The sequence below is a fragment of the Sciurus carolinensis genome, chromosome 5 (assembly GCF_902686445.1).
Source record: "Sciurus carolinensis chromosome 5, mSciCar1.2, whole genome shotgun sequence".
NCBI classification, from domain to species: Eukaryota; Metazoa; Chordata; class Mammalia; order Rodentia; family Sciuridae; genus Sciurus; species Sciurus carolinensis.
In genome coordinates this window covers 43,644,700-43,667,217 of record NC_062217.1, presented here as the reverse complement: position 1 = coordinate 43,667,217, position 22,518 = coordinate 43,644,700, and the positions used below count along the sequence as shown (strand labels likewise).

Genomic DNA, 22,518 nt, shown 5'->3' with positions numbered 1-22,518 from the left:
GAGCTCTGAACTATAATTGGTATTGTGATGCCTCCTGCTTCACTTTTCTTGCTTAGGATTACTTTGGCTATTCTGGTCCTCTTATTTTTCCAAATGAATTTCATGGTGGCCTTTTCTATTTTTATGAAGAACATCATTGGAATTTTAATAGGAATTGCATAAAATCTGCATAGTGCTTTTTGTAGCATGGTTATTTTGGCAATATTAATTCTGCTTATCTAAAAACAAGGGAAATCTTTCTATTTTCTAAGGTCTTCTTCAATTTCTTTCTTTAGTATTCCATAGTTTTCATCATAGAGGTCTTTCACCTCTTTTGTTAAATTGATTCCCAAATATTTTATTTTCTGGGTTACCGTGAATAGGATAGTTTTCTTAATTTTTCTTTCAATAGATTCATCACTGATGTATAGGGATGCAATTGATTCTTTAAGAGGAAGAAGAGTTGGTGACTTTAGAGGGGGTTAGGATGTTTGGTAATAATAAGTGAGGTCTTGGGCTTTCAAAATATTTTGTTTTGTTTTAAAGCTTTTTTTCATGATGACATGTTGCTTTTGGATTTAATTTTCTGGGAAGCAATGTGTCTCTGTAGTCGCTGGGCCCTGAGGCACCAGGGCCTTGTGGCATTGACCTGACAGGTTAATGCTTCTCAGGGCTTCAATTTTCCTCATCTAGGACATGTGGCAAAATCCACACATCCTCCCTTCTACAAAATTTCTCTAATTATCATTCTGTGCTTCAGATTAAAAAAATCAGCAAATCTATGTTAAGCCAGGGGGAAAGTCAGAGAGCTTACTGTCAGACTGTTATATACATGGGCAAGATGCAATGAGGATACAGAGGAGGCAATATGGAGCTCATCTAGGGATGGGGTGGGGTTAGGAGCAGGCAAGGATTCCTTGGGAAAAGTCTGAGCCTGGAGGGTAAGCTGGAATCAAGAAGAGGGATCTGGAGCCTTCATCAGAGGATGCAGCATGAGTGAGTGTTCCATGCTGGGTGGAGAATTAAGGCCAATATGGCATTAATAGAGTGCCAGGGTCAGCACAGGCCTTGGCTGTCTTGGGAAGACATTGAGCCATGCCATTGGTGACTGATTTAGGACATTCAGGAGGAGACCAGGTTAAGGCTCAGATGCCTTTGGGACACTCAGGCGACCATGACTGCTGCAACTTGGATGCCTAGTCTTTGGCCCAGTGCTGGACTCATGGATTTGGAGTCACACACCTGTCTGTGAGCAGTCATTCTCCTGCCAGCTGAGGCAACAGGCACTGGCACTGGTAGGCTTGGAATGAAGCTGGAATGAACAGGTAGTTATTTTGATTTCTTGAAATTCAAACAGTGTATGATACACATTTTTAAGACTTCTATATCAAATGTTCCATGGGAAGCAGTAGCACATGCCTAAGATCCTAGAAGCAGTCAGGAAGATTTCAGGTTCAAAGCCAGTTCTGGCAGATAAGCTAGACTCTATCACAAAATAAAAAATACAAATGACTGGGAATGTAGCTCCTTAATAGTAGCACAACCCTGGGTTCAATCCCCTGTACCAAAAAAATATATAATATCAAGTCTTCCATTTTCTCTTGTTCTGTGAGGGCCTGGGCAGCTTGCAAGCACTGCATTTCTCTGCTCATCCTTGGAGTTATCTTTTGTGGAATTTCAGTTTTTTCCTGGCTTCTAAGCATACTTTCAACATGTAGAGTAGTTAAGCAAGGTTCACTGATGTTCTCACAGCTGTATTTTTTTCTCATTGGTCAAAAAATTAAGGGTGAGTGCCAAGAAAAAGCACATGGCCCTGTTCTCTGCCCCTGTGTGCTGTGTGGGTGGCTTTCTGAATTCCTTTGCTTCCTTGCTGGCAAGTGCATCAGAGGACAGTGCAGTAAAGCAGAAAGCAATTCATAACTGATTTTAAGAGGATGGCATTACCAGATCATTCAATCAGAAAAGATGGTGCCAAAATAAAACAATGGAAGAAACCCAAGATTGGTTGGCCAAAGTCCATCATGAAATAGACATGAAAATCCCTATATAATAAGCTATTTCATTGACAAGTGTAGCAAAAATCACATCTATGGATAAAAACCTCTTAGAAAAATAGGAATAGATAGTGATATGGGTTGAATTATATTCCTGCAACCTAAGTTGCAACCTATCCCTGCAACTTATGCCCAGACTTAAGAAAAGGGAATCTATTTTCAGAAATGGCATTATTATGATATAATCACCCCAAGATGGGGTTATAAGGGAATAGGATGAGCTATTGGTTCAGTGTGACTTGCTTTCTTATAAGGAGAGCAGGGTGGGATGTTGGTACTGTTGCACTATTGTCCTTATAAGGAGAGCAGAGTGCGCTAGTGGTTCACTGGAACTTGTGCCATTATAAAAAGAACAGGGCTAGCACTTGATTCATTATACCTTTCATCCTTCTATGATTATCTTTTATCTAGTTGATTTTTGTAGTGAAACATTTGAACTCTCATCCCTTTCATTTTGGCTTTGTTCTCCAGGGATTTCTTTGTGGTTCCCACAAGGGTTCCTTTAACATGAGAAAGAGAAATCATCTGATGTGTGCATACAGCAGAACAACTTCAGTAATATAGAGAATGCTGGTCCTGTACATCTGCACTGCACATCTCACTGATGTCAGAAATGTAGCAAGTATATGCATTGTGTGTGGAATCAAGAATAACATGGGGGGCTGGGGAGATAGCTCAGCCAGTAGAGTGCTTGCCTTATAAGCACAAGGCCCTGGGTTCGATCCCTGGCACCCAAAAAAAAAAAAAAAAAAAAAAAAAAGAATAACATGGCCTCGCCTCTGAGGGTCTGTGTACCTTAGCATGGTGAAAAAACATTGTAGGTATCCTCTGGGTCAACAGAGGATTCCAGGATCTCTATTCAAAGAAATATTCTCTTCTGTATCTTGCGACTACCCTCAGTGGGTGTGGTCTTGCAAATTCCTGAGGTACCCTGAAGGCATCTTCCCTATTTTGTTCGTGCAAAGAACCTAGCATTTCTTTAGGATCTGTAATCTCTTCCACAAGCACATCTTCCTTAGCCTCAGTATTGCATGTGCATTTCTGTCCATGCTGAAAGTTTTGAAAATCCTTTAGGTCTGTTTGCTGCTGCCCATTCTCACAGTTAATTGGCTTAAATCTGCCAGCAATATCCATGCCAGTGACTGAATGCTGTGCTGTCTTGAAATTCCCTCCACCAGATTAATTAGTCCCTTGCTTTAATCAGCCTAAAACAGAGTCTCAACAAATGGGGAAAATGTAATCAAGTTCTTTGACAGAAAACAATGAACATGGCCTCTAGGTCAATTTCACATAGTCTTCATTTCCTTTGAAACTTTATTATTAGGGTCTGCATCCTATTGTATGCTGGTTTTCTGAGCCTCTCCCAGAATTAATTGCTCATTATGCTCTGCTTATTATACTCCAAAACTTTTCAGACTTTCAGCTTTAAAGTGTAAAAAATTCTTAGTACAAACTATCTCCAAAGGTTTCTGATTCATGTGGTCCAGGTGTCATAGAAATGACCTTATTTCTTGGTGCCAATTTCTATTTTTCAGCATAATTTAGCACTGTAACCTCCCTACCCAACTAGAACAACTTAGGGATGAAAACTTTATTTGGAGCACATACTTTCAAGGTCACAGTCCATAGATGGCTAAAAACATTGCTCTGGGCCCAACATGAGGCAGCACATGAGTCAAGGGCCAAGCAGTGGAAAGCTGCTCCTTTCACTACAAAAATGGAGTAGATAGAGCCGAAGGAGATACATGGAAGAAACGCCCTTTAGGGTGTTACTTAAGTGACCCACCTTCTCCAGTCAGGTTCTACCTGCCTACAGTTAACTAACCACCCCATTAGTCCATTGGAACTATGAGGGTCTGATTAGTACAACTCTCACAATCCAGTCATTTTTGCCTTCAAAATTCCTGCATTAATACAGCAGCTTTTGGGGAACACCTCATTGTAAAACCACAGGAAGCTGTAAGCTTGTCTACTTGGGACAATGAGGTAGGGGGAATCACATGTTCAAGCCCAGCCTGAGCAACTCAGCAAGACTCTTTTTTCACAATAAAAATCCTGGGGATGTATCTCAGTGGCAGAGCACTTGCTTAAAGTGAGAGGGGCTCTGGTTGAGTTGCCAATATGTTAAAAAGAAAGAAGGAAAGAAAAAGGATGAAGGGTTCTTGAGGGAATGAGTTGTTCCACCCTCTTCCCCTTCCATCATTTGAAGATACAGCACCAAAGTAGTGCTTTGACCTTGAACTTGCCAGGCTACAGAACTTGGGCCAGTTAATTTGTTAATAAATTACCCAGTCTAAGGTATTTGGTTAGAGTAGCATGAAGGTACCCAGTCTTCTTAGAATGCCTCCATCTCTTCCCCCTCTGGGAAGGACACTTTTACTGCTTCTAAGATCCTTGGCTTCCAGGGTTTGTCCTTTATCACTTTGAGTATTTCAACCCACTGTGTTTTTCTCCAGGGTTTCTTATGAGAGATCGGATGAGGACCTTATGGAGAAATTATGATGAACCCTTTTCCCCCTCAACTCCGTTGGTGTGCATACTGTGCCCTAGAGTGTCTTAGGGAACAGAGCATTATATATTATCATGATGTGAGTGAGGTGCTACCATTCTTTTGACACCCATTATTCAGAGTAGGAAATAAAGAAGGTGAATACCTTGAGTGTACATATAATGAAATCTTTCAAAGGCAAAGTTATGACAGACTTCTAGACTTGAAATGAAAAGTCCATTGAAGTACCATACAAAATTTAATTTTTAAGAAATACTATCCATTTCCATAACTCATTGAATTGAAAAGCTTTTGGAGTCTTTTCTTATTATTATTGTGAAAGTGGGAAAGGTCCTAGACCCAAAGGGAGATGCCCATGCTTGACTGGGTCATTTCTTGCTCTGACCTCACAAGGAGCCATTGTGAGGGAATGTCAAACACCAGGTATATAACTGAGTGGCTGCAGCTGGGTCTTTGTCCATAAGTACAGGAAGCTCTTGGTGGTGACCTGTCGGACTCCCAGATAGTTAGCGCGTTTGGTGGTTGGCGGTTGGCGGTTGGTGGCTGTGGTCTTTGGTGATTGGTTCTTTGATTTGGGTTTTTTGTTTTGTTTTTTGCTTTTGGTTTGTTGTTTTGGTTTTTTTTTTTTTTTAGCTAGCATCCTTAGTGGGTGTTCCTGCTTAGGATGGCTAGGAAGAGTAGAGAGACTAGTGTAGTGGTGCAGGAGGAGGCCTTCACAGACCGTTACCAGGTCTTGAGGGCCATTGGGCATGGGGCATTCGGTCAGGTGATCCTCGCCCGCCATCTGCTCACTGGAGCAGAGGTGGCAGTGAAAGTCCTGGAAAAGAGAATGGGGAAGAGTTTGGCCCGCTCTGAGAAACGGGCATTGATGACCCTGAACCACCCGAACGTGATCCAGCTCTTTCAGGTTATTGAAACCGACCAACATGTCTACCTGGTGATGGAGCATGGAGGCAGGGGATCGCTATTTGACTTCATCCCGGATGGGGGCATGCAGGAGGAAGAGGAGGCCAGGAGACTATTTAGGCAGATCACGTGTGCAGTGTGCTACTGCCACAAGATGTGCATCGTGCATGGAGACCTGAAGCCCGAGAACATTGTGCTGGATGCCAGGGGAGACATCCGACTCATCGACTTTGGCTTAAGCACCGTTGTCAAGCCTGGGCAGCAGCAGAACGAGTCCTGGGGCTCTCTCCAGGGCCCCACCGGGGACGTCTGGAAACTGGGTATCATTTTGTATTTTATGTTGACTGGGAACCGTCTGCTTAGGATCTTGTACCCAGAGTTGGAATTTCCCCTGCACGTGTCTGCTGAAGCACAAGAACTGGTCACGAAAATCCTGGCAGAGGACCCTGAAAGCAGGCTCTCGGTAGGGGACATCTTGGAGGACCCCTGGCTGAGTCAGGGTGAGGAGAACTCATCTTCCCATGACGAGCCCCTCCCCGGCCTCTCAGACCCCACAGTACTGACGGTCCTCTTTGACATGGGCTTCGACCCATACACTACCTGGGTGTCTCTATCCAAGAGGAGGTTTGACGATGCCATGGCTGCGTATCTCCTAGTGCAGCAGCAGATAAGCCAGGGGACAGGCTGCATGAAGCCTGTGAGGCGCAGGGTGGTGCCTCAGCCGTGCCCCAGGGATCCTTCCGTGTCCCCTGCCCTCCCAAAGAGGAGGGCGAGTGAGCCTGCCCTACACACCTCCCCCTTGCCCTGTGAACCTCAGCCACCTGAGGAGGCCGAAGAGTCAGGGCAGAAGGTTGAGAGAAGCTCCAGCGTCCCTGCCATTAGACTCCGCTTCCTGCATGACAAGACCCCCACTCCCAGCCTAGCCTCCCAGCCTGACTCTGTGTGCGAATCACCCACACCCTGCATATCAGCCGACAGCCATGTCTCCCAAGATGCCACCACAGCCCATCCCCAGGGCCACAGGAAGCGCTGGAAGCGGGTGAGGCAGAGGATCGCCGCCTGCCTCCGCCGACTGTGCTCTTGCATACCCTCCTGTTACGAAGACGAGGCCGAGACACAGGGAGACCAGAGACCTGCTAAGTTTGGAAACCGGGTGGTTCCTATCTAAATTCAGACCTCAGACGGACCAAACGAACACACAGCCAGCCAGAGGACCCTTTGCTCCGTGGATGCTGTTGTCACTATGTGGACATTGGTCACGAGGACTGAAACAGCTGCAGGACTGAGTGTGCTCACTGGCTCGGGCTTCTCCACTTGGAGTCCAACCAGGAGCACATCTGGATCTACCTGGACATCAGGTGTCTCCCCTGCCCCTACCTGGGGTACTTCCCCTGCTCTGCTCTTCTCTGTCCTTTCTCCCATGCTCCTGGGATGGCAGAGATATTTCTTAATAAATCTATTCCTCTCAAATTGCATAGTGAAGTTGATGTTGCAACAATTAAAAAAAGAAAACTGATATAAAAAAATGGGGGGAGGCTGTTCCAAGTGAGGCTGGAGTCCACCAGGCGTCCTCTCCAGGCCTGGACCCCTGTGCCTCCCTCTCCTGTTCAGTGTAGATAGATTTGCTCCCCAAGAGCCATTGTAAATGGGGCCTCAGTTGCCTTAGCTGGTGTAGAGGGTTTCTTTCTCTAGCCAGTGTAGATGAGCACTCACTTGCTTTGACCTAGAGCCTTGGAGACTTGCTCCCCTTAACCCAGTTGGATGGAGATTTTCCTTAGATCCAGTGTAGATGTGACTGAGTTTGATCCAGTGGCCATTGGCAGAAGGAATCCCTCCCTGCGGTCTGTGGAGAGGGTGTCACTGCTGGAGGAATCACATCTGAGAAGGCATTAGAGACCCAGAGTGTTCTGGCATCATCCCCTTCATCCTGTTTGCAGGGAAGGCAGAGGAGGGCCAGGGTATAGGGTGGGCCTGCCTGCAGGGGGACTGTGTGCCTCACCACCTGCCATGCTGCCTCACCACCCAAAATCACCTCAGGGTCCCTGCTGAAGGTACAGAGAAGGTAGCATATGGGTTTGGGGAGTGGAGGTGACAAGCCATCTTATAGAAGCTGTTTACATAAAAGCAAAGTGTACCCATATGCATTCGCTCTTTGCTTTGGGTTCTTTTGATGCTGAAGTTTATACATTGAATTGTGCACAAATGAAAAGTGGGAAATACTTGGGTTGGCCAGGATGGAGGCTCCTAACCCCTTCCTTCCCTGATCTCTCCCAGGACTGCACCCCAGACCTGCTCTGCAGCCTCTTGGTGGTCAGAAATGGACCTTTAAGAAATGTATGTCACATGTGTCATTTTAGTAGTGTGCTATTTTCTGATAGGACCCCAGCTGTGAAATTGTCAGATGCTTGGAAGTTTTTAAAAGAGAATCACTGTACATCTTTTTTTGTAGAAAAAATCCCAGTGGTGGTGAATCCCCCTAAGGCGAGGCCCCTTCCCAGCGTGAGGCTGAGGCACATGGTGTGCAGCCTGGAAATGGCCATTTTCTGGTCCAACCTTGCCCTAGGGAAGGGATTGCCTAATGGTTGCCTGAAAGCGTACAGTGTGCAGGAGGTTCTGGGAAGCAGGAGAGGCCCAGTGAGGATCATGGAGGAGTGTGGGCAAGTCCAGGCCCACATGGGGACAGTCACAGAGGCGTGCAGGGGTCCTGGAGGATGGGAGGGAGGAGTGTAGAGGAGGAATGGCTTTTTGCCTTTTGTGTGGCTTGTTCTCAGGAGCAGAAAGACAGGGTGTCCTAGCTGGAATTTTCCTCGAGGCCTGCCACTGGGCCAGGCTGGCACTTGTCAGGCAGGTGTTCTCCCTGTGGCTCCTAGAAACAGATGTTGGCCTTCCCTATGCGGGCAGTGTAGCTCCCGCTCTCTAGGTAAGAAGGAAGCGCTGTTTCACTTAATATTTAAATATTTGGATGCTGAGCTCCTTCACGCTGAGGCCTTACATCAAGTAGTGCCCAGACCATGGGATCCATCCTTGCAACCTGCACTCACTTTTCCACTTTAGGTTGCAGATGCCCATTGTCCCCAGGGCCTCCTTGCTCCACAACCTCCTGTGGCCTCTTCTTGCCTGCTGGGCCCAAATGCAGTCAAGTGGGGATGGTGGCTGTGGTCAGGGAAGGTCGCACATGACAGGAGGTTATTGGTGGTTGATTAATCCAGGTATGAAGTTCATCTTCACAAAAAAATTTTTTTTTTTTTTGCGGTGCTGGGGATCGAACCCAGGGCCTTGTGCTTGCAAGTACTCTACCGACTGAGCTATCTCCCCAGCCCCATCTTCACAAACTTTAAGTAGAACAGGCCTCATTTTTACAGTGAGAGCTAAATAAACCTGCTTTTTAATTTTTTAATGAATTATGCAGCCTCAGGGATAACACAAGAGTGAGAAAAAATTATTAGTGTGACTGAAGAACTTTAAACACACAGTCTACACAGTTTAGATGAAATAGGTCAGATTTTGGTAAACTATGAACTACCAGAAGAACATGAGCATTTACATGGTCCAGTGACCATTAAGAAAGTTAAGATCCTGATTTGAAAATTTCCAAGATCCTCAGGTATAGAAGTTATCAGTGGCAAGGAACTGGGTTCTGCCTACAACCCAAATGAACAGGCCTCCTCATGAGGAGAATAGAGACAATGTCCCTTGTGGTGACTGATGCACAGGAATACCTACGGTTAATACCTTCACCAGAAGCTAGAAAGCATTCTTAGTGGGAGAATGACCTTGAATGACCATCATGATTTTGGACATATATTTTCCAGAAGAATAAAGAGAATGTGTGTGCTGTTTTAAACCACTGACTTTGTGCTACCTGGTTGTGGCTGCCTTAGGAAGTCATACACAGGGGGCTTAACTTGATAAAGACCAACCAAACCATCATAGCTAATATTATACTTGATGGTGAAAGGATGATCAAGTAAGAGTGCCTACTCTCAACACCTTTATTCACCAGTACTGGAAGTTCTATCAGAGCATTAAGGCAAGAACAGGAAATGAAAGGCCTACAAATCACAAAGGAGGGGAGAAAGCAGTCCCCATTTGAATATGACATGATTTTACACAGAAAAAAATTTTAAATTTCCAAGAATTCCTACAACTTATTAGTAAGTTCAGTAGAATTTCAGGATTCAGAATAAGAATACAAAAATCCATTTTACTTCTGAATGGTAGCAATGAACTTGTGGAAAATTAAGGTAAACATGCAACATCACTTGCAGTTGCTCAAAAGAGGTACTCAGGTGTAGTTCTAACATTTATGGTATGGGCCTTTAATACTGCACAGCACCAAAGAATGAGGAAGAAAGTCAAGGAAGATCCAAATACAGGGAGGGGTATTCCATGTTTGTGAATTAGGAGATTCAGTTGTATTTGCCTGTTCATTTGGGTTGTAGGCAGAACCCAGTTCCTTGCCCTTGTGGGAGTGAGGGTCCTACTTCCTTTCTAGCTCTTTGCTGAGGAACATCCTAATTTTCTCATGTCCATCTGGAGTCCACCAAGAGTCCATGGCTCTTGTTCACCTTCCTTCATTTTCAGAATCAGTAAAGCGGCTTGAGACTCTCTCATATTTTGGCTCTTCCATTTCATCTTCCTCATCCAGTTTTGTTTTAGTTTTTAAGAGTCATGAGATTAGATTGGATCGATTGGGTAATCAGGATAATCTCCGTATTGGAAAATCATCTGATCAACAATCTTGTTTCATGCTTTACTACATGAGGTGATAATTTATAGTTTTGGGGGTTAGGTTGTACACATCTTTTGGTGGGCAGGGTGAGTACCTACACAGATGCCTAACCCTTTGGTGGCTGCCTGTTGCCTGAGGCATTGTTTGTAAGTTTTTCCATATCCCACACTTTTCCTACTTGGTTAGTTGAACGTCTGATTCAGCTACTGGTGGCGTTCATCACAGGCCATGTCTTTTATGGCTAATGTCTCTGTGTGTGTTCTCTCAGTAGAAAGTTCTCTCCTTTCTATGACTTAACCTTCAAGACTGGTCAGACGTCAGTGACTTTGAAATCACAGGAGAGAAAGAAATGTTATTTCTGTTCCCATAGCACCATAATAAAAGCACTTATTGCATTGTACAAATGATTTTGCTTCACATTTGTTTGAATTACTCGTGTGTGATGCTTTCAAGGGCACAGAACATATTTTATTAGTTTTGTGTTTCTTCTGTCTAATGCAGAATTAAGTGCACAGTGAGTCCTTTAACAAAGACTGTATTTGTTATTGACCACTTGATTTTAGTGATAATGAAGTTGCACACTTTGAGCAGCAGTAATTCACAATCTAAAGTGCAATGTAGGGAGGAATCCAGACTCATTGTGCTTGGTTCAGTATGGACACCAGTTCTGAAATCAGAATTGTCACTTTCAACATCAAAGTGGAGACAGGCTCAGTAACGCTGCCTAGAAGAAGTGTTCGTATTATGACCTTTTCTACATTATGAAGTAAGGGCATAGGCCTGGGAGTCAGCACACTTAAATGGTCTTTCTAAGAGTCCTTAACCTCTCTTGGATGACCCTTTATGACATACAAGATAAAAAAGGATTCATTTTCTTTTTAAACTATGTATTGAGTGCTTAGTCCATCCCAATGCCTGGTTGAATAAGAAATGGTTCCTATCCTTAGGGAATTTCACTGGGTAGAGTTGCTATTACAGCCTGGTAGATTTAACCCAGCTCTGACAAATCATGATGCATTTGTCTTTTCCTTCCTATGAAGCACATTTGGGAAGATGGGTAACAACTTTAATCAACTTTGAAAAAGTGTGGGAAGGTCATTGTTTGGGAGACATACTTGGTAGAGCTATGCTGCTTTGGGCAGGAGGGAAATGTAAGTCTGGCTAATGTCTCCATTGCTCTTTGAGGTGACTGGCTATATTTGCTTCCTAAAACCAATGAGATGTCAGAAACCACTTTACACACTTTTGATTTCATCCTGTGTCTCTGCAAGCAATAACTGAATTTCAAAGACTAATCTTTTTAACATTCATGGGTAGTTTGAACCTTGCGATTCTAGTCTTGCTCTTTGCTCTCTCCCCCTCTCCACGTCTGCCTCTTTCTCTTTCTTTCCCTTTCTTTTCTCAGTTACCTCTTTGCTTCTTAGCCTGCATTGAGACTCCTAGTAGGAAGTGCAACTTGATCATAGAAGTTTTCCTTAAGGCAATTAAGGAAGAGAAGAGTTTGATATATCCTGTTACAGAAATTTAAGAGGCAGATGTTGCCCTGGCATGTTGCCTATAATCCCAAAACCTTGGCAGCAGAGGCAGGAGGATCACAGTCTGAAAGGCATCCATAGCAAAATAGGGAGCCCCTGTCTCAGACTAAAATTAAACAATAATAATAATGAAACAGACTGGGGCTGCAGCTCAGCGGTGGAGGACCCTTGGGCTCAATCTCCAGTGCTTCTCTCTCTCTCTCTCTCTCTCTCTCACACACACACACACACACACACACACACACACACACACACAGGGGATTTTGTGTTAAATTAACATTTGCCACACTGTAGTTTGGTGTTTCCAATACTAATGTCACACTGACCTCTGTCTTTGGTGTTTGTGAAGCAGCATCAACACAGGGCTCATCCCCCGTGGATACAGTTTGTAGGTAAACCATGTACTGTCTGATGGTGCTGTGCTGACAGAGAGCTAACACTCTAGACTTTGTTTCCTGAAGACTGATCATTTATTGATCAGTTGACAGCTTTTTATTTTCCTGCTCATTTCTTACACTGATGAAAACTTTTTCACTTTTTTTTTTTTTTTTTGCAGTACTAGGGATTGAACCCAGGGCCTTGTGCTTGCGAAGCAAGCACTCTACCAACTGAGCAACATCCCCAGCCCCCTTTTCCCTTTTGTAGAAATCTGTGGATTTCAATAAATCTCAGTTAGGACTGCAGACATTAGATGTCTTTACAGTATTGCCCACCTGTCTGATTTTGTTGAAAAATTAATTCCCACAGTGAATTAAAAGACTGAAATATACAGAGATTTGGTCTAATGTCTCTTTACATGGTACTTTAAAGAGAATTAGTTTATATGTAATATACATGAGTAGGTGTAAATATTATTTTGATGATTCCTATTCTGTAGTTTAAAAGAGAGGTAGGTAGTAGGTTTAGAAATAGTTGATCAGAGACCTTCTATAGGTCCCATGATTCTAGTTTTAATTCTTATGTTAGGGGCGATAAATTTTAAATTGGTATGTTGTATTATTAATTATTCATATCAGAAAGCTTTACTGATTTACATGGATTGGCATGTTTTCTAAATGTTATAATGGGTCATAATAAGCCTATTAAGTGCAATACCATCTTTTGTTGCATTAACGTAATTTAAAAGGACTTTGTGTATTTTGGTGTAAGGCAGTTTGTGAATAGTAACATACCCAGTGAAGGTGGTAGCAGTATTAATAATCCTAATCATTTATATTAACTTTAGAATATCTGAATGGATATCCTTTGAATATAGAGTGGTTGAAACTTCACTACAAACAAAATATTGAAGGCCCACTGGAAGTTCTACCACAAGAGGGCTGAAGAGCACAGATTCTCCATAAATCTCAATGCCGACCAAGTCCACTCTCAAGTGACTCCTGATATGATTGATTTCAAGCTTCCCCACTGCCTGTAAATAAGAATAAATACAAAATAGAATGTCAACGAGGCAACCAGATAAGTGGATGCTTAGGTGTCCTCATGAGACATGAAAGCAAGATATGAAGTACCTACAGGCAGTCTGTCTATGCTGGTAGTGGAGGGTAGACTCTTTGATTTTGAAGTAGTATCTTAACTGGAGAACAGCAGCATCCATCTAACTATTTTTAGCCATAATAGCAGGCAGGCATCTGTCTTTTGGAGGGAGTATCTTTCCTATTTATGTATATTCTTGAATTACTTATCCTATGACTGTATTGGACAGAGAAATAGAAAATTATATTGACAAGAGATTGTCACTGTGACTGAATGGTATTCCAATGTTTCTATTTACCACATTTTCTTTATCCATTCATCAGCTGATGGATACTTAGATTGTTTCCCTATCTTGGTTATTGTGAATAGTGCTGCAACAGTCATGGGAGTGCAGAGGTCTCTGTGACACACAAATGTCATTTCCTTTGGATACATACTCAGTAGGGGAATGACTGGATCATGTGGGAGTTCTGGTTTTGAAGTTTGAGGAACCTCCATACTGTTTCCATGACAACCGAGCTCACCAGCCACTCCCACCAACAGTGTGTAAGGTTCTCTTCACTCCACATCCTTGTCAGCACTTGCTGCTATCTTGATTCTAGCCATTCATACTAGAGTGAGGTGACAGCCCATTGTGGATTTGATGGATATTTTTCTCATGATTAGTGATGTGGGACATTTTTTCCATGTACTTTTTTGTCTGTTTGTCTTATTTTGAGAAATGTCTATTTAGGTCTACTGCCCACTTTTAATTGGGTTGGATTTTTGCCTTTGATCCCTGGGAATTCCTTATAGATCCTGGACGTTAACCCTTTTCCAGAAGTAGAGTTTGCATATTTTCTCCCATTGTTTTAGGCTGGTTCTTCACTCTGCTCATTTTTTATTTTTCTGTGCAGAAGCTTTTGAGTTTGATGTAATCCCATTGTCTAGTTTTAGTTTTTGTTTTAGTGCTTTTTAGGTTCTTGTTCAGAAAATTTTTGCCCACTCCCATGTGCTGAAGCATTTCTGCTGTTTTCATCTACTAGATTCATAATTTCAGGTCTTACATTTAGTCTTTAATTCATTTGGAATTAATTTAAAAAATGGTGAGAGATAGGAGTAGTTTCACTCTTCTACATATGAAGTCCCTGGTTTTCCCAGCAACATTTACTGTAAAGACTGTCTTCTCTGCACTGCATGTTCTTAGCACTTTAGCTAAAAATGAGTTGATGATTAATTTTTTGGTTTACTTCTAGGCCTTCTATTCTGTCCTGTTTGTCTATGTGTCTGCTTTTTATGCAAATATCATGCTGTTCTCACAGGTTTAACTCTCCTTTAGTTGAAAATATAAAAAAGTAATTTTTTGACATGTGACTTAACCTTGTTTTTATCCTTTATGATATCCTTTTTATTATTTGATGAAATTTTGTTTCTAATACCTACTGTTCAAACTGTGTGCACAACATATGAAATCTTACATACAAACATGTATAAACATATATAAAGAGCTATATACCTACAAATCCTAGTTTAGCTTTCTACCCCACACAACAGTTTTGAAGACTGATTATTATCATTGTATTATTTATTTGTCTAGGCTTCCAAATCACCAGTGAAATAGGGTATTCATTTTTTATGAAGGTAGTTTTTCTGTGGTCAAGGTGAGCTGTTGTCTAGTGGTAACTATCCTGCCAACATAAACATCATGATTACATCAGTGGTTTTATAGAATAGGTGTCATTTGGTCAGGATGGAAATATTCATTAAAGTAAAAATAAAAGAAACATTCATTAAAATTAATTTTAGGCACTGAACTATGAAACCTAGGAAGTTCTTACCAATTAGTGAGTTTAGTAGTTTGGGAAAAGGCATCCCTTTTCTTATGTTGATTAAATATTGTCAGTAATCATTTTCTTGGTCAATGTGCATCTTTTCTCAACAGATCTTCATTTATTTGCCTATTTTCTACATTTTTAAGTAGATTGAGATGGGGCTTATCCTGTGGTGTGCTGGTAAACATTTTATAGTCCGATCCAGGAGGATGGGTGGGTGAAATCTGGTGTTTTTTGACATTTCCTGTATCTAAATAGTTATTATTGCTGTGGATGACTTCAAGTCACATACAAGATGCTACTGAACATGAAGCATCATTTGTATTTTTGTATATTTCTTCCTAGTAGGTACCCTTCTTCTTCCTTACTGAAAAGTTGGAGTTCATTTTTTCTATTGGAAATGTTGAAAAAAATCAAAGATGATGACAATCTTTAACACTTTACTCATAACTTAAGAATAGATTTTGGACAGTCTTTCAATGTTTAGTTTTGAGGTGAAAACCAAATTTGAGCAAAATGACTCTCATTATAGGTCTTTTTTCTATCTTGTGTATACCTGCCTGGATAGTACTCAGGACAGAGTGACTTGAAGATTTAGGAATTGCTAAGTAAAAGAGATTAGTTTGCTGTTAGGGTGTCTCATGGAGGCAAGCCCTGTCCCCCCAAAACCATCACAGTGACAATTATAAAATGTCACTGACAAAAGAAGATCTTTAGGGCCTACAATACCCCTTCCCCAAACCATTTTGCTGATTCCCTCTACAGGAAGTAGTTGTACAAGTTGAAATCATCCTGTAGTCTTGTTTTCCTCCTGAGAAAAATGCAGATGCTGCAACCCCTTTCATTCATATACAGGGGCTCCCAGCAACACTTCTCAGTGACTCTGAAAACCATTCAGTGCTTGGAGAGTCTCTCAACCTTGATAAACAGATTATTCCCTGGAATGAAAGAGAAATCCTGATGATGCGATTCATTTAGTTCTGGACAGCAAGGAGGAAAACGGGCATCGGCCACCAGGACGTGGATACTCCTAGGACCAGGGCATCTCAAATGGCAGCCAGGGAGCTTTCATTTTCCAGAAAATACCTGAGCCTGAAAGCATTTCCTGAGGCTGTAGGAATCAATCCCCTGGTTCTTCTTATTTGCACAAGATCTGCACATTTACAAAACACCTTCACATTTCCTTTCTCCTTAATGTTCTAATAGGTAATAATCCCAATTTAAGGGATGAGCAAATGCATGGCTGAGACACAGCTAGTGAACAGCTGGAACTGGAATCCACTCTGTCTGATTCTTCTCTGTGTTCTTCTGTACTTGGGGTCTGTAGTTATGGCCTCTGGGCCAAATTCTGCCAGTTTCATGTTCATTTGTTTTTTCTACTGCGTAAAAAACTCAAGTGCACTCAACCACTGAGACATATCCCCAGCCCTTTATTTCTTTATTTTGAGACTTGGTTTTCCTAAGCTAATTAGAGCCTTGCATGGTTGCTGAGGCTGGTGTGATCCTCCTCACTCAGCCTCCTGAGTCACTGGGATAATAGGTGTACATCATGGTACCTTGTTAGCCTCCACTTTTTATTTCAAAACTTTTGCTTTCCCAATAGCTGCTTTCTGATTACAGTGCCACAGATACCTTAGAGCTCTCAAATCCTACAACCTAGTCCTTCACCAAAAATTCACCAGATGGCCTTTTACAGCTCAAAGCCCCAGTTTTCCTTGCATCAGCCTCTTTCTTGAACAGGAAGAAAGGCACTTGAGTGATCCCGCTTGCCTTGGTTGTCATCTGTAAGTGCATGATTAGCAGAATATTTGCAGCATTTTGTTCTCATTTAGCAGGTTGGGACACTCACTCTTGTGGCTGTCACAGAAATGTTTGCCTTCAGTGTCGCAGTAAGAAAGCACATGGCAGAAATGTGCTTGTTTGAGGCTGGTCACTGCCAGGAATGGAGGGGCTAAGGGTGCAGAATGGACGATTCAGCAGGAGGTAACTTCTGCACTTTCTTCTCAGTTGTAACCAGAGGAAGACCATTTTAGAGAAGCAATGCTGATCTTTTTCAGATGGTTTTGTGTATTTAAAAGGAAGTTTGGGGTGAACCCGTAATTCTAGTAGTGTGCTTCTGGAATGTTTCCTCTGACTTTTCCACCTTATGACTCCTCTCCTCTTTCTACCCTGTTTGTCTCATTGTTCTCCACTCCAGTGGCTCTCCTGCGCTCTCTCTGGGGATTCCTCCCAGTTCTTCCAGTTCCTCCAGTAGCCTCCCATTTAGGTAAAACCTGCAAGAACTCCTACCACAAGGGTCCTTCTGCTGCAGCCCTCATTTATTCTAGAATTGTACCAAGTATATTTAATTAATTAATTAGCTTATTCATTTATTTTTATTTGCAGGACTTAGAACCTAAGCCCTAGGATTGTTTTGTTTTCTTAATCTTTGAACTTCCTTTCCTCCATTTCCAATGGCTTGCTATATTGCAGGTGCTGTTCAAATCAGGGGAGGAGCCATTTCTTGGAATTCCTTCTCACCAGAGCCATTTGTGCTGCCTGCTGACATAGAAAAGGTGACTGCTTTCTTCTTCTGCCTCTGTTTGAACACCCAGTCTTAATCCCTTAGGCAGTGCTGTTCTGATTTCAATCTGGAAGCTCCACCCTGGTGAGGCATAGCCAAGGTTTCATTTCAAAGTCTGATCTGTAGAGGATGCCGGAGTGCTTGGCAGAGGCTTGGAGGCAGGATCTGCTCAGCTGGAAAAACTTCCATGCTAGATGAGTAATGTTAGCTGTGGGGCCACCACCAATGTAGAGTTTTGTATGATAACAAGTTCAACTCGGGTCATCTGTTGACTACCAGGGGGTAGATGTATGTCTCTGGATGATGTGGGTAGAACTCATAGATGACCTATAATAACGTGGTTAAATAACACTATGTACATTAACTTCACTTCAAAGGAGTTTTTTGATTTTTTAGATTGAATATACCCTCCATTAAAAATGTTGATTGCCAGGCATGGTGGTGCATACCTGTAACCCCAGTGGCTCAAGAGTCTGAAGCAGGATGATTGGGAATTCAAAGCCAGCCTCAGCCACTTAGCAAGGCCCTAAGCAAGTCAGAGAGAATCTGTCTGTAAATAAAATTCAAAAAGGGCTAGTTCAATTCCTGGTACACCCCTTGCCCCATGTAGATTTTGCTTGTGAATATTTTTTTTTTTGTAGTTTCTTTTTATGTTTTTTATTTTTTTAAAATTTTTTATTGTAAACAAATGGGATACATGTTGTTTCTGTTTGTACATGAGGTAGAGGCATACCATTTGTGTAATCGTACATCTACATAGGGTAATGGTGTTTGATTCATTCTGTTATTTTTTCCTTCCTCCACACCCCTCCCACCCCTATTATCCTTCTATAGAGTCCCTCCTTACTCCATTCTTGCCACCCTCCAACCCCCCATTATGTGTCATCATCCACTTATCAGTGAGATCATTCGTCCTTTGGTTTTTTGAGATGGGCTTATCTCACTTAGCATGATATTCTCCAGTTTCATCCATTTGTTGCAAATGCCATAATTTTAATATTCTTTGTGGCTGAGAAATATTCCATTGTATATATATACCACAGTTTCTTTTCCATTCATCTATTGAAGGACATCTGGGTTGGTTCCATAATCTGGCTATTGTGAATTGAGCAGCTATGATCATTGATGTGGCTGTATCTCTGTATATGCTGATTTTAAGTCCTTTGGGTATAGGTCAAGGAGTGGGATAGCTGGGTCAAATGGTGGTTCCATTCCAAGTTTTCTAAGGAATCTCCACACTGCTTTCGTGGCTGCACTAATTTGCAGCCCCACCAGCAATGTATGAGTGTACCTTTTCCCCACATTCTCTCCAACACCTATTGTTGCTAGTATTCTTGATAATTGCCATTCTAATTGCAGTGAGATAGAATCTTAGGGTAGTTTTGATTTGAATTTCTCTTATTACTAGAGATGGTGAACATTTTTTCATATATATGTTGATTGCTTGTAGATCTTCTGTGAAGTGTCTGTTCATATCTTTAGTCCATTTGTTGATTGGGTTATTTGTATTCTTTGTGTAGAGTTTTTTGAGTTCTTTATATATTCTGGAAATTAGTGCTTTATCTAAAGTATGAGTGGCAAAGATTTTCTCCCACTCTGTAGGCTCTCTCTTTGCATTGCTGATAGTTTCCTTTGCTGAGATAAAGCTTTTTAGTTTGAATCTATCCGAGTTATTGATTCTTGTTTTCATTTCTTGTGCTATGGGAGTCCTGTTAAGGAAGTTTGATCCTAAGCCAACATGTTGAAGATTTGGACCTACTTTTTCTTCTATAAGATGAAGGGTCTCTGGTCTGATTTCGAGGTCCTTGATCCATTTTGAGCTGATTTTAGTGCAGGGTGAGAATTAGGGGTTTAGTTTCATTGTGTTGCATATGGATATCCAGTTTTCCCAGCACCATTTGTTGAAGAGGTTATCTTTTCTCCATTGCATATTTTTGGCACCTTTGTCACCTTTGTCACCTTTGTATTTATTTGGGTTTGGTCCGTGTCCTCTATTCTGTACCATTGATCTACCTGTCTATTTTGGTACCAATATCATGCTGTTTTTGTTACTATTGCTTTGTAGTATAGTTGAAGTTCTTGTATTGCGATATACCCTGTTTCACTCTTCCTGCTAAGGATTGCTTTAGGTATTCTGGATTTCTTATTCTTCCAGATGAATTTCACCATTGTTTGCTCTATTTCTGTAAGGTACATCATTGGAATTTTAATTGGAATTGCATTGAATCTGTATAGCACTTTTGGTAGTATGGCCATTTTGACAATATAAATTCTGCCTATCCAAGAACATGGGAGATCTTTCCATCTTCTGAGGTCTTCCTCATTCTCTTTCTTCAATGTTTTGTAGTTTTCATTGTAGAGATCTTTTACCTCTTTGGTTAGATTGATTCCCAAGTATTTAATTTTTTTTTTTGAGGCTATTGCAAATGGAGTTGTTTTCCTCATTTCTCTTTCAGCTGTTTCGTCACTTTCATATAAAAATGGTTTAGATTTATGTGTGTTGATTTTATAGCCTGCTATTTTGCTGAATTCATTGATGAGGTCTAGAAGTTTTCTGGAGGAGTTTTTTGGATTCTCTAAATATAGAATCATGTCATCCGCAAATAGTGACAGCTTACGTTTCTCTTTTCCTACTCGTATCCCTTTAATTTCTTTAGTCTCTCTAATTGCTCTGGCTAGAACATCGAGGACGATGTTGAATAGAAGTAGTGAAAGAGTACATCCTGTCTTGTTCCCCTTTTTAAAGGGAATAGTTTCTGTTTTTCTCCATTAATAATGATGTTGACCATGGGCTTAGCATAAATAACCTTTACAATGTTCAGGTATGTTCCTATTATCCCTATTTTTTCTAGTGTTTTGAGCATGAAGGGGTGTTGTATTTTGTCAAACGCTTTTTCTGCATCAATTGAAATAATCTTGTGATTCTTATCCTTCAGTCTATTGACATGATGGATTACATTTATTGATTTGTGGATGTTAAACCATCCTTGCATTCCAGGAATGAACCCCATTTGATTGTGGTGCACGATTTTCTTAATATGTTTTTGGATACGGTTTGCCAATATTTTGTTAAGGATCTTTGCATCTATATTCATCAAGGATATTGGTCTAAAATTTTTTTTCCTTGATGTGTCTTTGCCTGGTTTGGGTATGAGGGTGATATTAGTTTCATAGAATGAGTTTGGTAGGGTACCCTCCTCTTCTATTTCCTGGAATACTTTGAGAAATATTGGAATGAGATCTTCCTTGAAGGTCTTGTAGGACTCGGCTGAGAATCCGTCTGGTCCTGGGCTTTTCTTGGATGGTAGGTTTTTAATGGCTTCTTCTATTTCATTGCTTGATATTGATCTGTTTAAATTGTGTATGTCCTCCTGGTTCCGTTTGAGAGGAGCATATGTCTCTAGAAATTTTTCAATGTCTTCGGTAGTTTCTATTTTGTTGGAATACAGATTTTCAAAGTAGCTTCTCATTATGTTATGTATCTCAGTAGTGTCTATCGTGATATTTCCTTTTTCATCACGAATTTTAGTAATTTGAGTGTTCTCTCTCCTTCTCTTTGTTAGTGTGGCTAAGGGTTTGTCTATTTTGTTTACTTTCTCAAAGAACCAACTTTTTGTTTTGTCAATTTTTTGAATTGTTTCTTTTGTTTCAATGTCATTGATTTCAGCTCTGATTTTAATTATTTTCTGTCTTCTACATCTTTTGGTGTTGTTCTGTTCTTTTTCTAGGGCTTTGAGCTGTAATGTTAGGTCATTTAGTTGTTGACTTTTCATTCTTTTCTGGATTCTGCTCCATGCAATGAATTTTCCTATTAGTACCGCTTTCATAGTGTCCCAGAGATTTTGATACGTTGTATCATCATTCTTATTGACCTCTAAGAATTTTTTTATCTCCTCCCTGATGTTTTCTGTCATACATGCTTCATTCAGTAGCGTATTATTTAGACTCCAGGTGTTGCAGTAATTTCTGTTTTTTTTTTTTTTTGTTGATTTCTACTCTTAGTCCGTTATGATCTGATAGAACACAAAGCAGTATCTCTATTTTTTTGCATTTCCTAAGGGCTTCTTTGTGGCATAACATATGGTCTATTTTCAGGAAGGTTCCATGTACTGCTGAGAAGAAAGTGAATTCACTCGTTGATGGATGGAATATTCTATATATGTCTATTAAATCTAGGTTATTGATTGTGCTATTGAGTTCTATGGTTTCTTTGGTTGGTTTTTGTTTGGAAGATCTATCTAGTGGTGACAGTGGTGTGTTAAAGTCACCCAGAATTATTGTGTCGTGGTCTATTTGATTCCTGAAATTGAGAAGGATTTGTTTGATGTACAGGGTTACACCGTTATTTGGGGGCATAAATATTTACTATTGTTATGTCTTCCTGATTTATGGTTCCCTTAAGCAGTATGAAATGTCCTTCTTTATCTCTTCTGACTAACTTTGGCTTGAAGTCCACTTTATCTGATATGAGGATGGAAACCCCTGATTTTTTACTGAGTCCATGTGCATGGTAGGTTTTTTCCCATCCTTTGACTTTTAGTTTGTGAATGTTTTTTTCTATGAGATGAGTCTCTTGCAGGCAGCATATTGTTGGGTCTTTCTTTTTAATCCATTCTGCCAGTCTATGTCTTTTGATTGATGAGTTTAGGCCATTAACATTCAGGGTTATTATTGAGATATGATTTGTATTCCCAGTCATTTGGCTTATTTTTGGTTTTTAAGTTGGCTCCATTTCTCCTTTGAGTGGTTTTTCTCTAAGGTAGTTCCTCCCTTTGCTGACCTCCATTGTTTTTTTTCATTTCCTCCTCATGGAATATTTTGTTATGAATATTCTGTAGTGCAGGCTTTCTATTTGTAAATTCTTTTAAGCTTTGTTTATCATGGAAGGATTTTATTTCATCTTCAAATCTGAAGGTTAGTTTTGCTGGGTATAGGATTCTTGGTTGGCAATCA

General features: G+C 41.1%; 1 protein-coding gene across 1 annotated transcript; it reads left to right on the top strand.

Annotated features, from left to right (window-relative positions):
• Positions 1-5,206: 5,206 nt before the first annotated feature.
• Positions 5,207-6,616, top strand: LOC124985571 (putative sperm motility kinase W). Its single transcript, XM_047554303.1, has one exon. It carries the CDS (start codon positions 5,207-5,209, stop codon positions 6,614-6,616), a length of 1,410 nt encoding a protein of 469 aa, XP_047410259.1.
• The last annotated feature ends 15,902 nt before the right edge of the window (positions 6,617-22,518 follow it).

Coding starts and splice junctions, on each gene's coding strand:
- LOC124985571 (XM_047554303.1), top strand. CDS start 5,207: ATGGCTAGGAAGAGTAGAGAGACTAGTGTAGTGGTGCAGGAGGAGGCC.